This window comes from Lynx rufus, unplaced genomic scaffold (genome assembly GCF_022079265.1).
Source record: "Lynx rufus isolate CCGP_SWC_20201006 ecotype Redwood Valley unplaced genomic scaffold, mLynRuf1.p SCAF_27, whole genome shotgun sequence".
NCBI classification, from domain to species: domain Eukaryota; kingdom Metazoa; phylum Chordata; class Mammalia; order Carnivora; family Felidae; genus Lynx; species Lynx rufus.
The window spans coordinates 6,162,703-6,178,844 of NW_025814842.1; the positions used below are offsets into that span (position 1 = coordinate 6,162,703).

Consider the following 16,142-nt stretch of genomic DNA (forward strand, 5'->3'; position numbering starts at 1 on the left):
GCCATCGGCACATCTGTTCCTCTCCTGCAATTGTCGTGAACAAAAGTGGAACCCCGCTGACATTCAGTTGGTGAAGTAAGCCATAAATAATGCAATAAGTAAACAGGTATGACAAGTCTCCAAAAAGACTTCCATGATTCATTTCAAAGTTAATATCAAAAACAGACCTAAAAAAAGAGAGAGAGAGAGAGAGAGAGAGAGAGAGCCAGAACAGGCTTACACTGCTCCCGTCACAACACCCGAAATATCAGGCTCCAAGAGAAACAGCACGCTATCGAGGCTATGTGCTATCCTCATAGATTTTACTCTAAATTCCAGCGTAGCATATCACATAGCAACTTTTTACTGCACCAAGTTGGTACTTAAAGAGCCTGTGACTACCGCTCAAACTCTACAATGTACTTCCACATTTAAATTTTAGTGGAAAATCAAATACCACGCATTGCTTCCAAATATCAATATTATGCCTTCCAAACTGAATGTGTTTGCGTGTATCAAAGGCGCCTTCCTAAGCAGGCTCTCTGCCAACAAACTGTGCTGTTCTAAAACGTTCCGGGCACTATCATTTCAGCTACCTTGAACTTCTGATGAGTGTTATCCAACCAATTATTGATGATTTCCAAAAACATTATCTCCATTTTTTTCTGAAGCGCTGAAGAAAGCAAATCACCAGTTTCCAAGCCTATCATGGGTCTTGTATAATCCATTACTAAACCTACAGAATGAAGTAGCAATTATTAAATCGCCAATATCGCAACACGAGACCAACACCAACATAAGCTTAGGACAAACACCAAAACGAAGAGAAACTTCAGATCACACCATGTCTTCAGTCTAAACTGAAGACAGATGGCATTACTTTGTGGTACTTTGTGGGTGTGCACACAATTTCCAGGACTTGCAAGTCAGAGTAGCCATAATACCGTGTACCATTGATTCGAAGACATTTTCTCTTATTTTAACATCTCTGAAATCTTCAAATGAATCATGCTGTAGTGTTATACTGGTGTTTCTTTTTCAGTGGTACATAAGGCAATGGTGTGACTTTCAAAGTCACCTTAGATTCACTGAAAGATGACAATATTAATATTAGCTAACATATAACTATGTACCAGACACTGCATGTGGATTATTTCATTTAATACTCATAAACTCTGAAGTGGCTCCAACTATTTCCCACCGTCTTTTTTTTTTTTTTTTAAGCTGAGAAAACTTAGAGATGAGGTCACTCATCTAAAGGCACAGGCTGGCTCCAGCCCAGCTCCTAACCACCCCACCTGGCTGGCTCCACAGAGGAAAGAACTTGCAGATGAGAGCGCCAACCATTCCTTGGAACATGGGTTCAAAGCTCAGCCATGAGCGCCCCCCCCATTTTTTAAGCCTGTTTATAAGCCCCCCTCCCTGTTTTTTAGGAAAATGGCAAAGAAAATGCAGGGCTCCAAGTATCACAATGGATATTATTTCAAAGACTTTATTATAAAGGGTTGGTAATCGCCTTATAAAAAATTATATTCTTGCATAAAGAACAATTTTTTTTTCTTTCTGTTCATCCTGAATTCAATGAACAAATAATTAACATGTATTTTTCCCCTCTCAAAAAATACCCTATCATCTCTAGGGAAATGACATAAGAATTTCTAGAATCTGTACCTGAATTTTGTTTAAGTCTTAGTACTTGAAATAGTCCCAAATAACACAACAATCCAGAAACATTCTATAACATAAATCAACAATAACATTTGTTGGGGTAAGTTTACATATAAAGCTACCATTCCTAACTCTTAGCAAAAATATTTGGCACCTTTACAGAAATACATCTTTTGCTTCACACAAAGAAGGCATACTTGTTTTTCAGAAGTTCATTAAATGGTAGCTTTCTCATCCTCATGTTCAGCATACACAAAGCCAGAATTATACATTTTTTTAATGGTATCATCTAGTTAGTTGTTGGTTGCCTTCCCAGCATCCATCTTTCTGTTCCCTCAAAATGTCCCGTCCTGTATGCTGGGTAGGACTAACGCCATTACTAGATGCCAAGATGGATCCTAACTGCCCAACCCGCACATCCCATCAACCTTACCACAGTGGTTGGTTCAGAGATGGATACATGACCCAAATCAGGCCAACCCAACAAGAGGATTCAACTCCAGGACTTCTACTCCAGCAAAGAACTATTGGAAAAGTGGACTTTCAACATCTCTGCTGGTTAAAGCCAGAAGGAAATCACTATGGGAGCATTAGAGCCATCTTTTGATCCCAAGAGAAAGAGACAGCCAAGAATGGTTCTGAGGTCACAGCACTGAGAACCAAAGAGAAACTGGGTCCTTGTCATACAGTGAAACTACTTTTGGACTTTTCAGTTAACTTACTGAATAAAATGCTTTCTATTGAACCAATTTAAGCTAGGGTTTAAACCACTTACATCTGAAAGCATCTCGTTTTTAAAAACTAATAAAAAAAACCTCAATGTCATGGCAGACATTGGCAGAAATACATGGCAGAAATAAAAACGTGACACTGGCTGAACAAAGGAGGCAGGGTAAAATTCAGCGAACACCCTACCTGGTCAATGATGTCACTTACTAAGATGGTGTGGACTAGGATCAGAGCGCCTTGGGGAATGGCTGTCGTGCAAGGGGGTGGGGATAAAATCATGAGCTATCCAGAGGCAACTGGCTGCTCCTGTGCAAGAGAATGTAATGCGCGCTCTGAACCATAAAGACTATCTATTTCCCCTTCTCGGTTCTTTCAAATAGTAGTCTTTAGTTTGGTCTCCTGATCTCCCTCCGTGGTTGTACACAGTTCAACTTGCCAGTGTCCATCCCTAAATCATCCGACCATGAGAAGCTCCACGACCCTGACAAAGACAACCGGCCGTCTTCACCAATGCTCCTGGAGCTGAAGCTAGAGGCAGTGAACACCGAAGCAGACGGTGACGGAGCCGTCCTAGCCAAGAGAAAGGACAATGTGAACAAATCTCTTTCCAGCTCCCCTTTAGAAGAAGCGAAAATGAGGGCTTTTGTAGTTAATCTTTTAACATCTTGGAAATCGAGAAATAGCTGATGCTGTAGCAGGATGGTTTTGGATGCAAGTCACATTCAAATCGAAAAGGGCACGAGGCAGCTGTCCAAACAAGAGATGCTCACAGCTTGAACTAAGAGAGAGGCAAGGGGCATAGAGAGAAGACACGCTCCAGATGAACCATGGCTGCAGAAACGAGAGGGCTTGAGGAGTTAGATGCAAAGGATATGACAACATGTCTTGGTTTGGGGTTTGAGCAACTGAGTGGATTTAATGAAGCGAGCAAGACTGGGGACAGGAAGGTTTCTGGGGAGGAGAAAATCAGGAAGACTGGGATATGTAAAGCTGAAGGTGTCTACTAGGTGTGTGTGGGAACAAGAACGTCACCTTTCCAATCTTACACAATCAAGGAGGAAAAAAAAGGCTACCTTACAAAAAAAAAAAAAACAAACAGAAAACACCTTACCTAATGTTGTGAGTTTGTGGATTTTCCTCACCGAAGCCTAAGGAGAGTTAAATCAACGTCCCATGAGAACATGTAGGCCTTCTCCTGCATAGGATTATTGATTATTGTAAAGTATATGAATTTATTATAGTTTAGATTAAGTGTGCTTCTGAGTATTTCCATAACTGCACATGATATGATTATCCATTTAGGACAAGAGGAACTATCCTTTTCTGTCCTGTAAAATGTGTTTTTAAAGAGTAAAACAAGTTGCATGCTATCTTTTTTAACCTAGAAATAAAAACACATACAAAACAAAACAAAACAAAACACACAACGCTCTTGGGGCTTGGTTTGACAGCTTGGCTCAAGTGAGGAAATATACTTGAGAACTCTTTGGAAATGAAGAAACGCAGACAGAGAAGGCATTGCTACTATTGACATGTACGAGCAAGCATCAAGCAAATCTCAAATCTATCATTTGTAGGTAATATATGTAGAAATACAATTCAGTAAAATTTAGACTTTTTATCCCAAAGATCTAGGAGAACTATAAGGCAATAAATTACAGGTGGTTACAACCTTTTCTACTTTTATCGAGTCAGTTATTTCTTCTTTAGGCACAGCTAAAATTAATAAGCAAGCCCATAAAAAGTTTAAAGCAAATATTGATAAATATTTAGGGAAAATGCCAAGTTATTGATGCTGGTTAATGCAAGTTAGCATTTTTGTCCCCACTTTAGGGATGAGGTTATTTTCTGAAAATAGGTCAGAGGTAACCCCAAATGATATTCCAAATAAATGATATAAACCAGCACTGTTATTTAGAACCAAGACCCCAATCTTTCAAAGGGCTCACTATAGAAAGTAGATCTCAGGGGCACCCGGCTGGCCAGTCGGAGGGGATGTAACTCTTGATCTCAGGGTCATGAGTTTGAGCCCCACGTGGTGTGTGGAGATTATTTGAAATTAAAATCTTAAAAAAAGAAAAAGGTAAATTTTTAAAGAGAGAGAGAGAGGGAGAAAGAAAGAGAAAGAAAAGAAAACAAAACCAAAAAGAAAAGAAGAACGAAAAAAGATTGATTTCGGGACCAGATTTCTCAATCTGGAAAAAATTTGGACTTACTTAGTTTCATGCTGGAACAATTTGTGTGTGAGTGTGTGTGTGTTTGTGTGTGTGTTTAAGTATCAGAATAAACATATTCTCTGGGAAAAAAGTTTGTTCAGATCTACAAAGTATGCAGAGTATTTTTCACTCTCCAGAACCCAGGAATCTTCCTGTGAAGAAATACATATAAGTATGGCTATATGCCTTTAGACACTATTTTAGCCTTTTAAAATATATTTGACACAATTATTTTGAATTTTCAGAACACCTGCATTTGAAAACAATTTCAACCAATGTACTAGTTGTCCTAAGAGATTAAGAGCTGTAGATTCTTTTTTTTTTCAACATTTTTAATTGTTGAAAAGCAATCTATTCTCAAGAGGAAACAGGGGAAGAGATCAAACAGTACAAAAGGAATACAGTGAAAACATGTCCCTCTCACCCAGATCCTCAGGCCCTGGTTCTCCCCCAGGGACAATCACAATCAGTATTTTCAGCAGTACCCTTGCAGTGATACCCTATACAAATAGGTCAATAAATTTCCCCTTTTATTTTTTATTACTCAAATAGTATTACAACATTCACTCCTCTGAATCTTTTTCCCCCACACAATAATGTGTCTTAGAAAGTGCTTTGTATCAGAATCTTATAAGCACAATCTTATTCTGTTAAACAGCTACACATCCTTGGGTATATAACATAATTGATTTAACTAGTGCTCTATTAATGGCACATTTAGGTTGTTTTCTCTCCTAGTCTCAAACAATGCTGCAATGATTTTGCATAGATGTTTTTTTAACTTATTTACTTATTCATTTTTAAGTGATCTCTATACCCAATGTGGGGCTCAAACTCGTGACCCCAAGATCAAGAGTCTCATGCTCTTCTGAGCCAGCCAGGCGCCCCTTGCATATATCTGTAAGAAAAATTCCTGGAGGCAAAATTGGTCAATCAAAGGCATAGACATTTATTATCTGATAGTACCAAGCTGCTGTCCTTACTCTATTGTATCAATTTACATTCTCAGCCAACAATGGAAAAGAGCTTCCGCTTTTCCACACCTTTGTCATCATAACATATTTTCAAACTCTTTGGTCTCTGTCAATCTGCTTAGTGAAAAACCGTTTCACTCCCAGTTTCAACTGGTATTTTGTTTGGTATGTAGGGCTGGGTATCTTTTCCCATGTTTGAAACCCATTCTCTGTCTTTTCTGAAGTGTTTGTATTCTTTGCAAATAGGTTATTGGCCTTTTTCTAATTGATTTTGAAAGCTCTTTATATACTAAGGAAGCTAGACTTTCACTTTCATATAGACTGCAAATTATTTTTCCTAGTTTGTCTCTGCATATCAACTTCTATCCATTTTTTTTCTCACGGAGAAATTTTCTATCCAACTACTTAAGTCTTTTTAATTGCTTATAATTGTTTATCAGCTGATTCTTTTGGACTTCTAAAACAAATAATAGCAATTTTGCTTTCTGCTGTCTTTCTCTAGTTAATAACAATTTTGACAGAGCACATCCCTGTATTGTTCCCGATTTTAATGGGAATGCTTCCAAGGTTTCACAATTAAAGATGAGGCTGGCTTTGGCAACTAATGCTATTTCTCCAGGGAACTTTCTGAATGCATAGAGAATTTAACAATTTGTTCTTGAGTATTACTTTTCATGTTTATCAATAGGTTTTATAGATTTTCTTCAGTGTCAAAGCATACCATTAGTGTTAGCAATGACATAATTATTTGGGAATAAGAAATAACAGGAACCTATGGCCCTCTATTTACACCAGGCTACCCTATAAATAATCCATAACTACGCATCAAAATATTTAATCCGCATCAAGTCCTTGCGCAACATGCAAAGGCAGGTGCATCACAGACAGGCAAACGGAGTCTAAAAGATTGTAATTCCACCCACCCCCTTTCTTCACTTCTGTGAGTTAAAAATCAAATTCCGACCTTCTGACTCCCCGAGTCAGTGTTTAAGCCACAAGAAAGCACCGTGCGTGGCCTTTAGAGAATCTAGCGAATGACCAACGTACAAAGAAAAATGCAGGCCGCTGTCTACATCCCGCAGCCTCACAACGTTCTCTTCCAGACTCCTGAAAGCAACCTCCAAGTTGGACTCGGGAGCTGAAAACATCTGAAATGCATCACCCAGCAGCCGGCAAAATAGGTTCATGCTCAGTGATACACGATGTTGCTGACATTCCTCAGCCAATTAGAATTCCTTTCAGCTGCAATGGAGGTGAACACAGCTGGAATGAGAGTGGGGCGCGTCACCAGGCGCATTGATTGTACATTATTTAAGCCTTGTTTTAAAACAATAAAAGAGCTCCCCCCACTTTAATCCGGAAGCATGGAAACAACATTCCACTTAGTTTAAATATCCAAATGGATTACATTGCATCTATAGACACAACAGTAATTCTAACATTTTAAAAAGAAGATATTTCCAGTCCACATGGCTAGGTGCTTGTGTGTGTGTGTGTGTGTGTGTGTGTGTGTGTGTGTGTGTGTGTGTTTTCAACGGAGCTTTCCAGCTCATCTTTAAGTAGCATGCCTTAGGGATGTGGTCAGCTAGAATGCGGTGGATGACAAGCCAATTTAAATTAGGGGTTGTCTCTCAATAACATTCACTTACAGAACAACAAGCAAACCAGTCACTTAGGTTGTTCAGTGACAAAAATAAAATAAATAACCACATATTTTTAATTCTCTACTGGCTTAAAAATATTTAACCTCTAAAACGGTTTGAAATTACAACAATTTGATCCAAGTAAGAATCCTAAAAATTAGGGTTTCTCAACCAGAGAATCAGAGCACTGCCAGGATACTAAATTATTTCATCTATTTCCGAAGGTTTTTGAACTTCCCTTTTGCTCTTGGCACTCAATAAAATGCACAATTCAGCTACTTTAACTTTTAACCAGTGTCCACAAACATGTTACAAAACAGCCAGTTTAGTCAAGTGGATCATTGAGCTGATGTTGAAATATTATGGGTCAGTCTTTTTTTTTTAATTCATGAGGAAATACTTCTTCCCAAGTGACTCAGCCCCCAGAACCTCCCCTTACACACAGCACAACACGCCAGAACCCGACAATTCGACCAAACAGAGAAAATGAAAATTTGGAGACTAGAAGGAAAAACTCAAAGTTCAGACACCACTTTTATGGTTGCAGAAATAGGAGTTGTGAACTGAAATAATTAGACTTGAAGTCAAAAATTCTAGTTGGATATCACTACAATTACTATCGAGCTATAGACAGAAATAAAGTGTACAAGGTATTTCATCTCTCAGGTCAGTTAGGGGGTCAAGAAGTTTTAAAAAACGGATTTGAGGGGGAAAAAAAAGGTTTTTCTCAAGACCTCTCCAATGTGGTCAAATCACAAATATAACCTATATTTGGCAGAATGTGATTCCTTTTCAAGTAAAACTGAAGCTTAACTTTTGCAATAGTTACTTGAGGTAGCACATCCCACACCCTTAACCAGCATTAATCCAGCCAAAGAAGTGCCTTCACAGTACCTTCATAAATCTGAGGCTGAGCCCGAGGAAAACTCAGAAGCAGCTCAGGGCTAAACACTGATGACTTATGCCAGCTTATCCCGGTTTCGTCGTTAAAAACCAAAGTGTTGCCTGCCTTACATAAGCGAGGTTCTCTGCTGCCATAAACCAATAAAGGGAACTCTCTTAACAGCCTTCTTAACCTTTAAGAGAAACAGAACTATTTCAAGTCAATTAGACCACCTGTTATTGATCAATTACAGTTATTAACAGTTATTACTACAACTGCTTCTCTCCAAGTCGCATCATCTGGATGCCAAACCCCAAGTCGGCCTTACTTTCCATGTGCTACAACTTTAAAAATAGCCTCCATTTCCATATGCTATCAAGGAAGGCCTCTTCCCTTCTCTCTACTTGGAATTAGAATTTTTCTCTTTGCAACACGCAGTCACGCTTCAAAAGATATAAAAACACAAGGAGGTCTGAGAGTGTTTCAAGGCCTAAATACCCAAAAAAGTTTAGGCATTTGCTATTTCAACTAACTGGTTAACATTGGAATAAAATTTAATTTGCTTGAAGAGCACTGTGGAACCCTTAGAGCCCAAAATTCCATTCTTTTACCCAAAGTGGCCTAAATAATGTATCTGGGATTCATTTGTGTACCACATAAGAAACAAAAGTTTTTGCAAATCCTGCTTGAACTTAAAACCGTTTCCGAAGTGTTTGATTTGCCAGTGAACTCTAAATGTCTGCAAGATAATGTTAAGATCACTTTGATTTTGCACATATTATGCCCCAAACCTACTGAAACTATTTGAAAACTATTTTCCTGTTAAAACATCACAAAGACATTCATTAAAGTTAAATTCTTTTAAATATAAAGACTCAAATATTCTTCTACTACATAGGCCAGGCTTCCAAAGCAGCTCCATATACCACTCAACAGTTTTCAAAAGCTGAAAGAGCTCCAGAGGAAGAAAAAAAATATATCATAATCAATACACAAAATTAATGCTTAGCATAAATCAAACATAAGAGCTGTGTTTTAACACAAATTTCTGAATATCAGCATTGAGATTTAATAACACAAAGCATAAGTACCCAACATAATTTAGAATAAGTAGGTAGCCAAATGGAGAATCAAAGATGTTAGAATAAAGTTGAAATCTCGGGGCATCTGGGTGGCTCAGTCAGTAAAGCGGTTGGACTCTTGATTTTGGCTCAGGTCACAATCTCATGGCTCGTGAGTTCGAGCTCAGCTGTTAGCACAGAGCCTGCTTGGGATTCTCTCTCTCTGTCCCTTCCCCGCTCACTCTCTAAATCTCTCTCTCCAAATAAATAAACATTTAAATAAAATTTTTAAGTTGAAATCTCATTTTATATGACGAAACTGAGACCCCAAAAGGTCACATAATTTGTTCCATATCATGCAGTTTAGGATAGAGCTGAACAAAATCAAGTCTTTTTTTTCCTAAGCAGGCTTCACGTCCACCACGGAGCCCAATGTGGGGCTTGAACTCACGACCCTGAAATCAAGACCCAAGCTGAGATCCAGAATGAGACACTCAACCCACTGAACCGACCCAGGTGCCCCTCAAGTCTCTTTTTTTTTTTTTCAACATTTATTTATTTTTGGGACAGAGAGAGACAGAGCATGAACGGGGGAGGGGCAGAGAGAGAGGGAGACACAGAATCGGAAACAGGCTCCAGGCTCCAGGCTCTGAGCCATCAGCCCAGAGCCCGACGCGGGGCTCGAACTCACGGACCGCGAGATCGTGACCTGGCTGAAGTCGGACGCTCAACCGACTGCGCCACCCAGGCGCCCCCCCCCCTCAAGTCTCTTAATTCTAAATCCAATGCTCTCTTCATCACCAAATACAACTGTGGACCCCAAAGTTCTAAATGCTCTTTTATAACTCCCATGCCATCAGATGTCGCCTTGAATTATGCTCTGTGTGGTATTACTGACTGGTTAGAATGTCCCTCATTTTTAAAAATATTTTTTTCAAATATCACAGGTAGAAATAAACTCTGAAACCTGTAACAAAAGCATACAACTTTTAAATTTTTTTTTCTACGTTTATTTATTTTTGGGACAGAGAGAGACAGAGCATGAACGGGGGAGGGGCAGAGAGAGAGGGAGACACAGAATCGGAAACAGGCTCCAGGCTCCGAGCCATCAGCCCAGAGCCCGACGCGGGGCTCGAACTCCCGGACCGCGAGATCGTGACCTGGCTGAAGTCGGACGCTTAACCGACTGCGCCACCCAGGCGCCCCAGCATACAACTTTTAAAAAATGGCTATCCAACAGGCCAGAAGTGAAGGGAGTTCAAACTGCCCCTGAAAGCTTGAAGATGAGGCCAAAACCACCCCCTCTTCAATGAAATATCTGGTTCCAAAGTTACAACATAAATGAACTTTCAACAGACAACTGCACGTGGGTCTACAATGACCACTCAACTCTCCATCCTGTTGTGGGGATGACCACACTCACAGATCATCTCAGACCGCCAGTAACATCACCAGGGGTGAAGGGAAAAGGTGCTTTGGAAACAACACCCTTCTTTACCTGATCCTTCAATATCAAATGCCATCCAAAACTCTCCAAAGCATTTCTACATCTGTGGCACCTAAATTTCTGAATCCAAAAATAATTTGGGAGGACAAACCAAGTCCCCCCCCCACCCCCTTCACACGGGAAAGGCCCAGACCTGCCAATTAGGCTTGATTAATATATATATTACACCTGACACACTCTCATTAGAACCTATTCCTTCTGAAACATTAATCATATTTCTACCAAAACTCATGAAGTCAGTTACTTCTGCTTTTAACGAAACCAATCTGATGTCAATTACAGTTTACACTGTAAATGAGAATCAAATTAAAGTTGTCAGTAATTAAAGTTTTACAAGCATCACAAAGTCAAAAACATGGCTTTCATGTAACCATAAAAATAACAATGTTATACATTGTATCTCCATAGTGAGAAGTGTTTCCTACAAGTCCTGGAATAAAGGATGATGTTTCTCCAGAAGCAAAGATCCCTGGAATATATGGCTGTCACTCCACAAAACCAGGGTCTGGATTTGGGTCCAAATCATCTGATCTGAACATATCATCTCATCACAACCTAATGTGACATCTTTATACAAAAAAAAAAAAAAATTATAACTCTTCTCTCGAAGAGAGACAAACAAAAAATCATGCAACAACCATGTACCTTCAAAGGAAACTTTAGTTTTTAAACAATCACCCATTGTTGTTTTCATGGATTTTACCGACGAATTAGTGTTACGCATCTGCGATCAAGTGTCCAAAATGCTCATTCTGTCTGAGAAAGGATCTGACCAGACTCTGACTTCGGAGTCCTCACCACACGGGCCACCGAACAGAAAAATCCAGGGGAAAGCCCCCGTCAGGAATTAGCCTGAACTTTTTATTTCCTTTCCAGGGCTGGAAATAGTCGAGTTCGGAAAGTCCCGCAGCAGAACCCATCTGCAGCCCTACAATCCCGCCTCAGGTGTGATTTTGAGCTGGGAGGCGCGGCCGCGGCGCCCTAAGCCCTGAGGACACCGCGAAGGGGCGGGCGAGGGCGCAGACCGGCCCGGGATCTCCGGGGCCCGCTAGCGAGGGGCGCCTCCCGCAGACAGCTCGCGTCCACACTCCTCCAAACCCGCGCGTCGCCGGCCCGCAGAGCCTCGCGCTCACCCTTGAAGGTGGCACTACAGAGGCTCCTAGGAGACACGGGCATTTCATTGAAAAGACTAAACGGGAGCGAATCAAGGAGCCTGCGTTAGTGCAGCTGCCGGAGCCTCCAGTGGGGGGCGGGGCGGGGGTCCCTCAGCGCCTCGGCAGGGCTCAAGGATGCTGGGGGAGGGGGGGGCGGTGACGGCAAAGTGCAATGCAGAGAAGGAAAGAATTGAAGAAGCACGGTCAGGAGTAGATAGTGGCCTGGCCTGAGGGAGAAAGGAAGTGGAGCAGACCGAAGAGGTCTGGACCAGCGGGGAAGTGAGGAGAACAGGACGGGGAGAAGCCACGAGATAGGACTGAGGAATTCGAGGCTGAAGGAAAGGGTGGAGGCAGCGAGACAGAAGCAAGGGGGCGGGGCCGGGAGATAAGCAAGGGAGGGACTAGGTAGAAAATGAGGGGCGGGGCTTAGGGGGAAAGTGAGGGAGCCCGGCCAAGGGAGAATAAAGGGGCGGGGCCGGGAGGGGAGAAGCCGGGGAGCAGGTGGGGGGGGGTGGTAGCGGGAGGAAGGTACAGAGTGTGGGGGAGGGGGTGAGAGCCGGGGGCAGGAGGGAGAAGCTAGGGGGCACGTCCGAGGGCAGACAGGGGAGCGGGAGACGACGGGAAGGTGGTGAGAAGCGAGGGGCGGGACCGAGAGCAAGGGGCGGGGCCTGGAGGGAAAAGCGAGGAGGCAGGTAAGGGGAGAGGGAAGAAAGCGAGGGGTAGGAAAGGGGGGGGGGGAGATGAGGAGTAGGGGCGGGGCCACGAGGGGGAGAACCGAGGGGACAAGGCGGGGATGAGGGAGGGGGACGACCGGGGTGGAGGGGTGAAAGCAGGAGGGGAGAAGCGAAGGGGCAGGTGGGGGAAGGAGGAGGAAAGCGAGAGGGCCGCGGGGGGGAATCGGGGTGAGAAGCGAGGGGGCGGGGCCGGGAGCAGCGAGGGGGCGGGGCCGGGAGCGAGGAGCGAGGGGCACTCGCCGAGGGGGGTGACGAGGTCCTGGGACAACGGCCGGCGTGGGGGAGGGCCACTCCACCGGGGCGCTCTGCGGGAAATTCCGGGGCTGCTGGGGGGCCGTGCGGGGCGCCAGGGGGCGTCGGGGGAGCGGGGGGGGGCGGGTGGGCCTCCCACCGGCCGTACCTGTCAGACGGATCTTGATGCTGGAGCCGTTCCTGCGCGTCCCGGGGTTCGACATCTCCCGCCAACGATCGGGCAGCCGCGGATCCAGCGCCGCCGCCCCCCGGCCCGGCCCGGCCCGGCCCCGCCGCCGCCGCCTCAAGGTTACGGCTCCGGGCTGGGCGCCGGGGTCCGAGCCGGGACACAAACTCCGCGGCCCAGGCGTCCGGGCGGCGGGAGGATGGTCGAGCCGGGGGATCCGCGCTCGACCCGGCGCCCCCGACCCTCGCTCGCTCCCAGCCGAGCCCAGTCCGGAGCCGCCTCCGCCGCCACCACCACCACCACCTCCTCAGAGCCGGACGCCCGCCGCCCTCGCCGCTTCCGCCGCCGCCGCCGCCGCCGCCTCCCGGAGCCGCGCGCGCTCCCGCCGCCGTGCCGGCCCGGCCCTGCGCGCGCCCGCTCCGTGCGCCCCCGCGCCTGCGTGCGTGCGCGCGCCCGCGGACACGCCGGGGCGGGGCGCGCTGCGGGGCTACGTCGCCGGCCCAGCCTCGGGCGCGCGGGCTCTGGGAGCCGGGGCCCCCCGGCTTCCCGCGTCTTCCCGCTGGGAGATGAGCGAAGGCGTTCGGGGCTTGGGAGTCGAGCGCGCCTTGGAGGCCCGCGGAAAGAGGAACCGGGTCCGCCTGGGCCCGCGGACCGTTACCCTCGGTTTTCGCCACATTCTCCGAGGGAACGGGTTTGCAGATGCGGACGGAATTGATTTTCCAGGTCTGTGTCTCAAGCCTCGGGGCCCCCGATAGCTATTGAAAAGAGGATTACGTGAAACCGTGGCCTGTCACTACACCAAGTATCTTGCGCAAATAGTCATGCAACACTTTTTTTTGAGCAAAGGGCTTTTAAATAATGCACTTTCAACGGAGAGATTTCTCAAAGACACAGTCCCCTAGGTGTGTTCTGTGCAACTAGTGCGCTCTATTGACCCATGACAAAGTCTCCAGAAGCGCAGGAAGTGCCATTTATGACCACGGTAAACAAGATGGGAGAGAAGGATAAAGTTGAGAGGTAGATGTTTGTGATTATCCAATCTGCATACAATTCAACCCAACACAAAGGCAGCTTTACAGCCTGCCTTCCGCTAACACTTCCCCCTATCAGACTTGCACAGTAGGACTAAAAGCTAACATTTCCCCTCCTCCCGAGTGGCAGGGTAGAACTAAATCTCGTTAGGCTTTCTCCAACAAACTCCTCTCTTTGTTAACCTGTAATGGAGAGGAAATACTATGTTAATAGAGAGGAAAAGCTGGGCGTGTTTACCAAATTTGTTTTTGACCAACTACCTAATTCTTTGAAAGCCTTTATTTGGTTTGTGTCTTAAGGAAACCAGGCTCTGAGCCATTGCAGCCAGGGAATTTTCCTGGAGTCACAGTTCAGACTAGAGCCCTCTTTCTAGCGCCCCTTGACATGCCCCCCTGCCTCAGGCTGAGCCCAGTGAGAGGGGAGTGTGTGCTGGGCTGGATTCAAAGCTGCTTCTTGAGCCTCAGTCATTCAAATAAAAAGACAGGCCTAGATCATTTCTATGGCCCACTTGCAGCTCAAACGTTCAATAATCCTAGCGAAATATCCAAGAATACAAGCTATGTTTAAGCGACAGAGCAGTAGTCCCAGAATCTAGCAGTTTCTCTGTAGGCGATTGTCACTATGAGTGAGTCCCTGGGGTCTGAATAAATCCTTTTAGAGTCTCTAATCCTCACCTCCAAGTGATCTCCATTCTTCTTTCAGTCCACCCCAGTATCTCACCCTTCTTTTCATTCCCACATTCAAGAAGTCCCTGCTTTCTCAACCAAGCTAAACCTCTCTCTCTCTCTCTCTCTCTCTCTCTCTCTCTCTCTCTCTCTCTCTGCTTACCTGAGTGGTGGCCCCTGTTCTAATCCCCAACTATTCCTGACCTAAAATCCTTCCATTTCTTAACCTTCCTGTTTTCTCACCTGCCTAGATGTCTGGGCCTTCCTTTTCCTGATCATTTGTTTCCTCAACACCTGAGGCAGGAGGTCACTTCTGGAGGTTACTGAAAGGCATTTCATTTACTCATTAACAAGTAATTGCTGTTGTCATTTAACCAGCTACACCTAATGGTGTCTTTCAACACAGCCCGCACTAGTAAGACTTTCCTAACTGGAAGCTAATGTATTATTCATCAGCAAACACCAGCCACCTACTATGTGGTTAGGGACAAGGAATACAAAATAAATAAGTCACAGCTGTAGCATTTCAGAGGCTCAGTGGACTGGATGAAACAGACAGGAGCAGCTGACAAGGACACAGTGACAGAGGTGTGTACCGAGGGCTAGAACATTGATTACAGGACAGTTCTGCCTGGGAGGAGGGAGATGGGAAGATCACAGAAGAGTCCCAGAATACCTTGATCTAGGACCTAAACACAGTGTTCAAGTTCGTCGGGCAAAGACATTGTAGGCAGAGGGAGGGGCTGGCACAGAGGCATGAAAATAAAGGTTTTCTCCAACCGTTCATGGCACAAGGACAGTGACACAGCTGCCGTATCTTCTATCCTCACACCTATTAAAAGCTGACACTCTGTCCCAAAAATAAATAAAAACGTTGAAAAAAAAATTAAAAAAAAAAAGGGGGCGCCTGGGTGGCGCAGTCGGTTAAGCGTCCGACTTCAGCCAGGTCACGATCTCGCGGTCCGTGAGTTCGAGCCCCGCGTCAGGCTCTGGGCGGATGGCTCGGAGCCTGGAGCCTGTTTCCGATTCTGTGTCTCCCTCTCTCTCTGCCCCTCCCCCGTTCATGCTCTGTCTCTCTCTGTCCCAAAAATAAATAAAAACGTTGAAAAAAAAAATTTAAAAGCTGACAAAGATGATAAAAGGTATTGGCCCATGTCAAATTCAACAGCCACAATTTTGGGCTAGGCCTATGGGCCAGCCCTTATATTGAACTTCAGGTACCTTGATTTCCTTTGATCGTGTATCAAATTTGTCAAAAATACTATCTTCTAAAGACATCGGGAACAAATAGATGGGAAATGCTTAACAATTCTGCTGAGACAGAGATGAAATTTGGTGAGTGTCTTCAAGGATCCTCTTTGCAATGCCTTTACAAACGAGCAGTTTTGACCCTGCTTTCTTTGTAGGACTTGGCAGCTCATTTTATTTCTCCCAAATGTATCACTTGCCTTTGTCGGTGTTATTGGGCATTTGAAACGC

At 44.6% G+C, this 16,142-nt stretch overlaps 1 protein-coding gene across 4 annotated transcripts in view; it reads right to left on the reverse strand.

Moving 5' to 3' along the window:
- SMURF1 (SMAD specific E3 ubiquitin protein ligase 1) overlaps nucleotides 1–13,262 on the reverse strand; it is a 110,347-nt gene extending 97,085 nt beyond the window's left edge. For 2 of the 4 annotated variants that reach the window (XM_047089066.1, XM_047089065.1), the window contains exon 1: nucleotides 11,306–11,762. In XM_047089066.1, coding sequence (XP_046945022.1) covers nucleotides 11,306–11,384 — 79 coding nt within the window. In that variant the 5' untranslated portion in view covers nucleotides 11,385–11,762. Of the gene's footprint in view, nucleotides 1–11,305; nucleotides 11,763–11,793; nucleotides 12,564–12,948 lie in introns of those variants that run through there. The other 2 variants (XM_047089067.1, XM_047089068.1) reach the window with 2 other exon arrangements.
- Nucleotides 13,263–16,142: the final 2,880 nt, after the last annotated feature.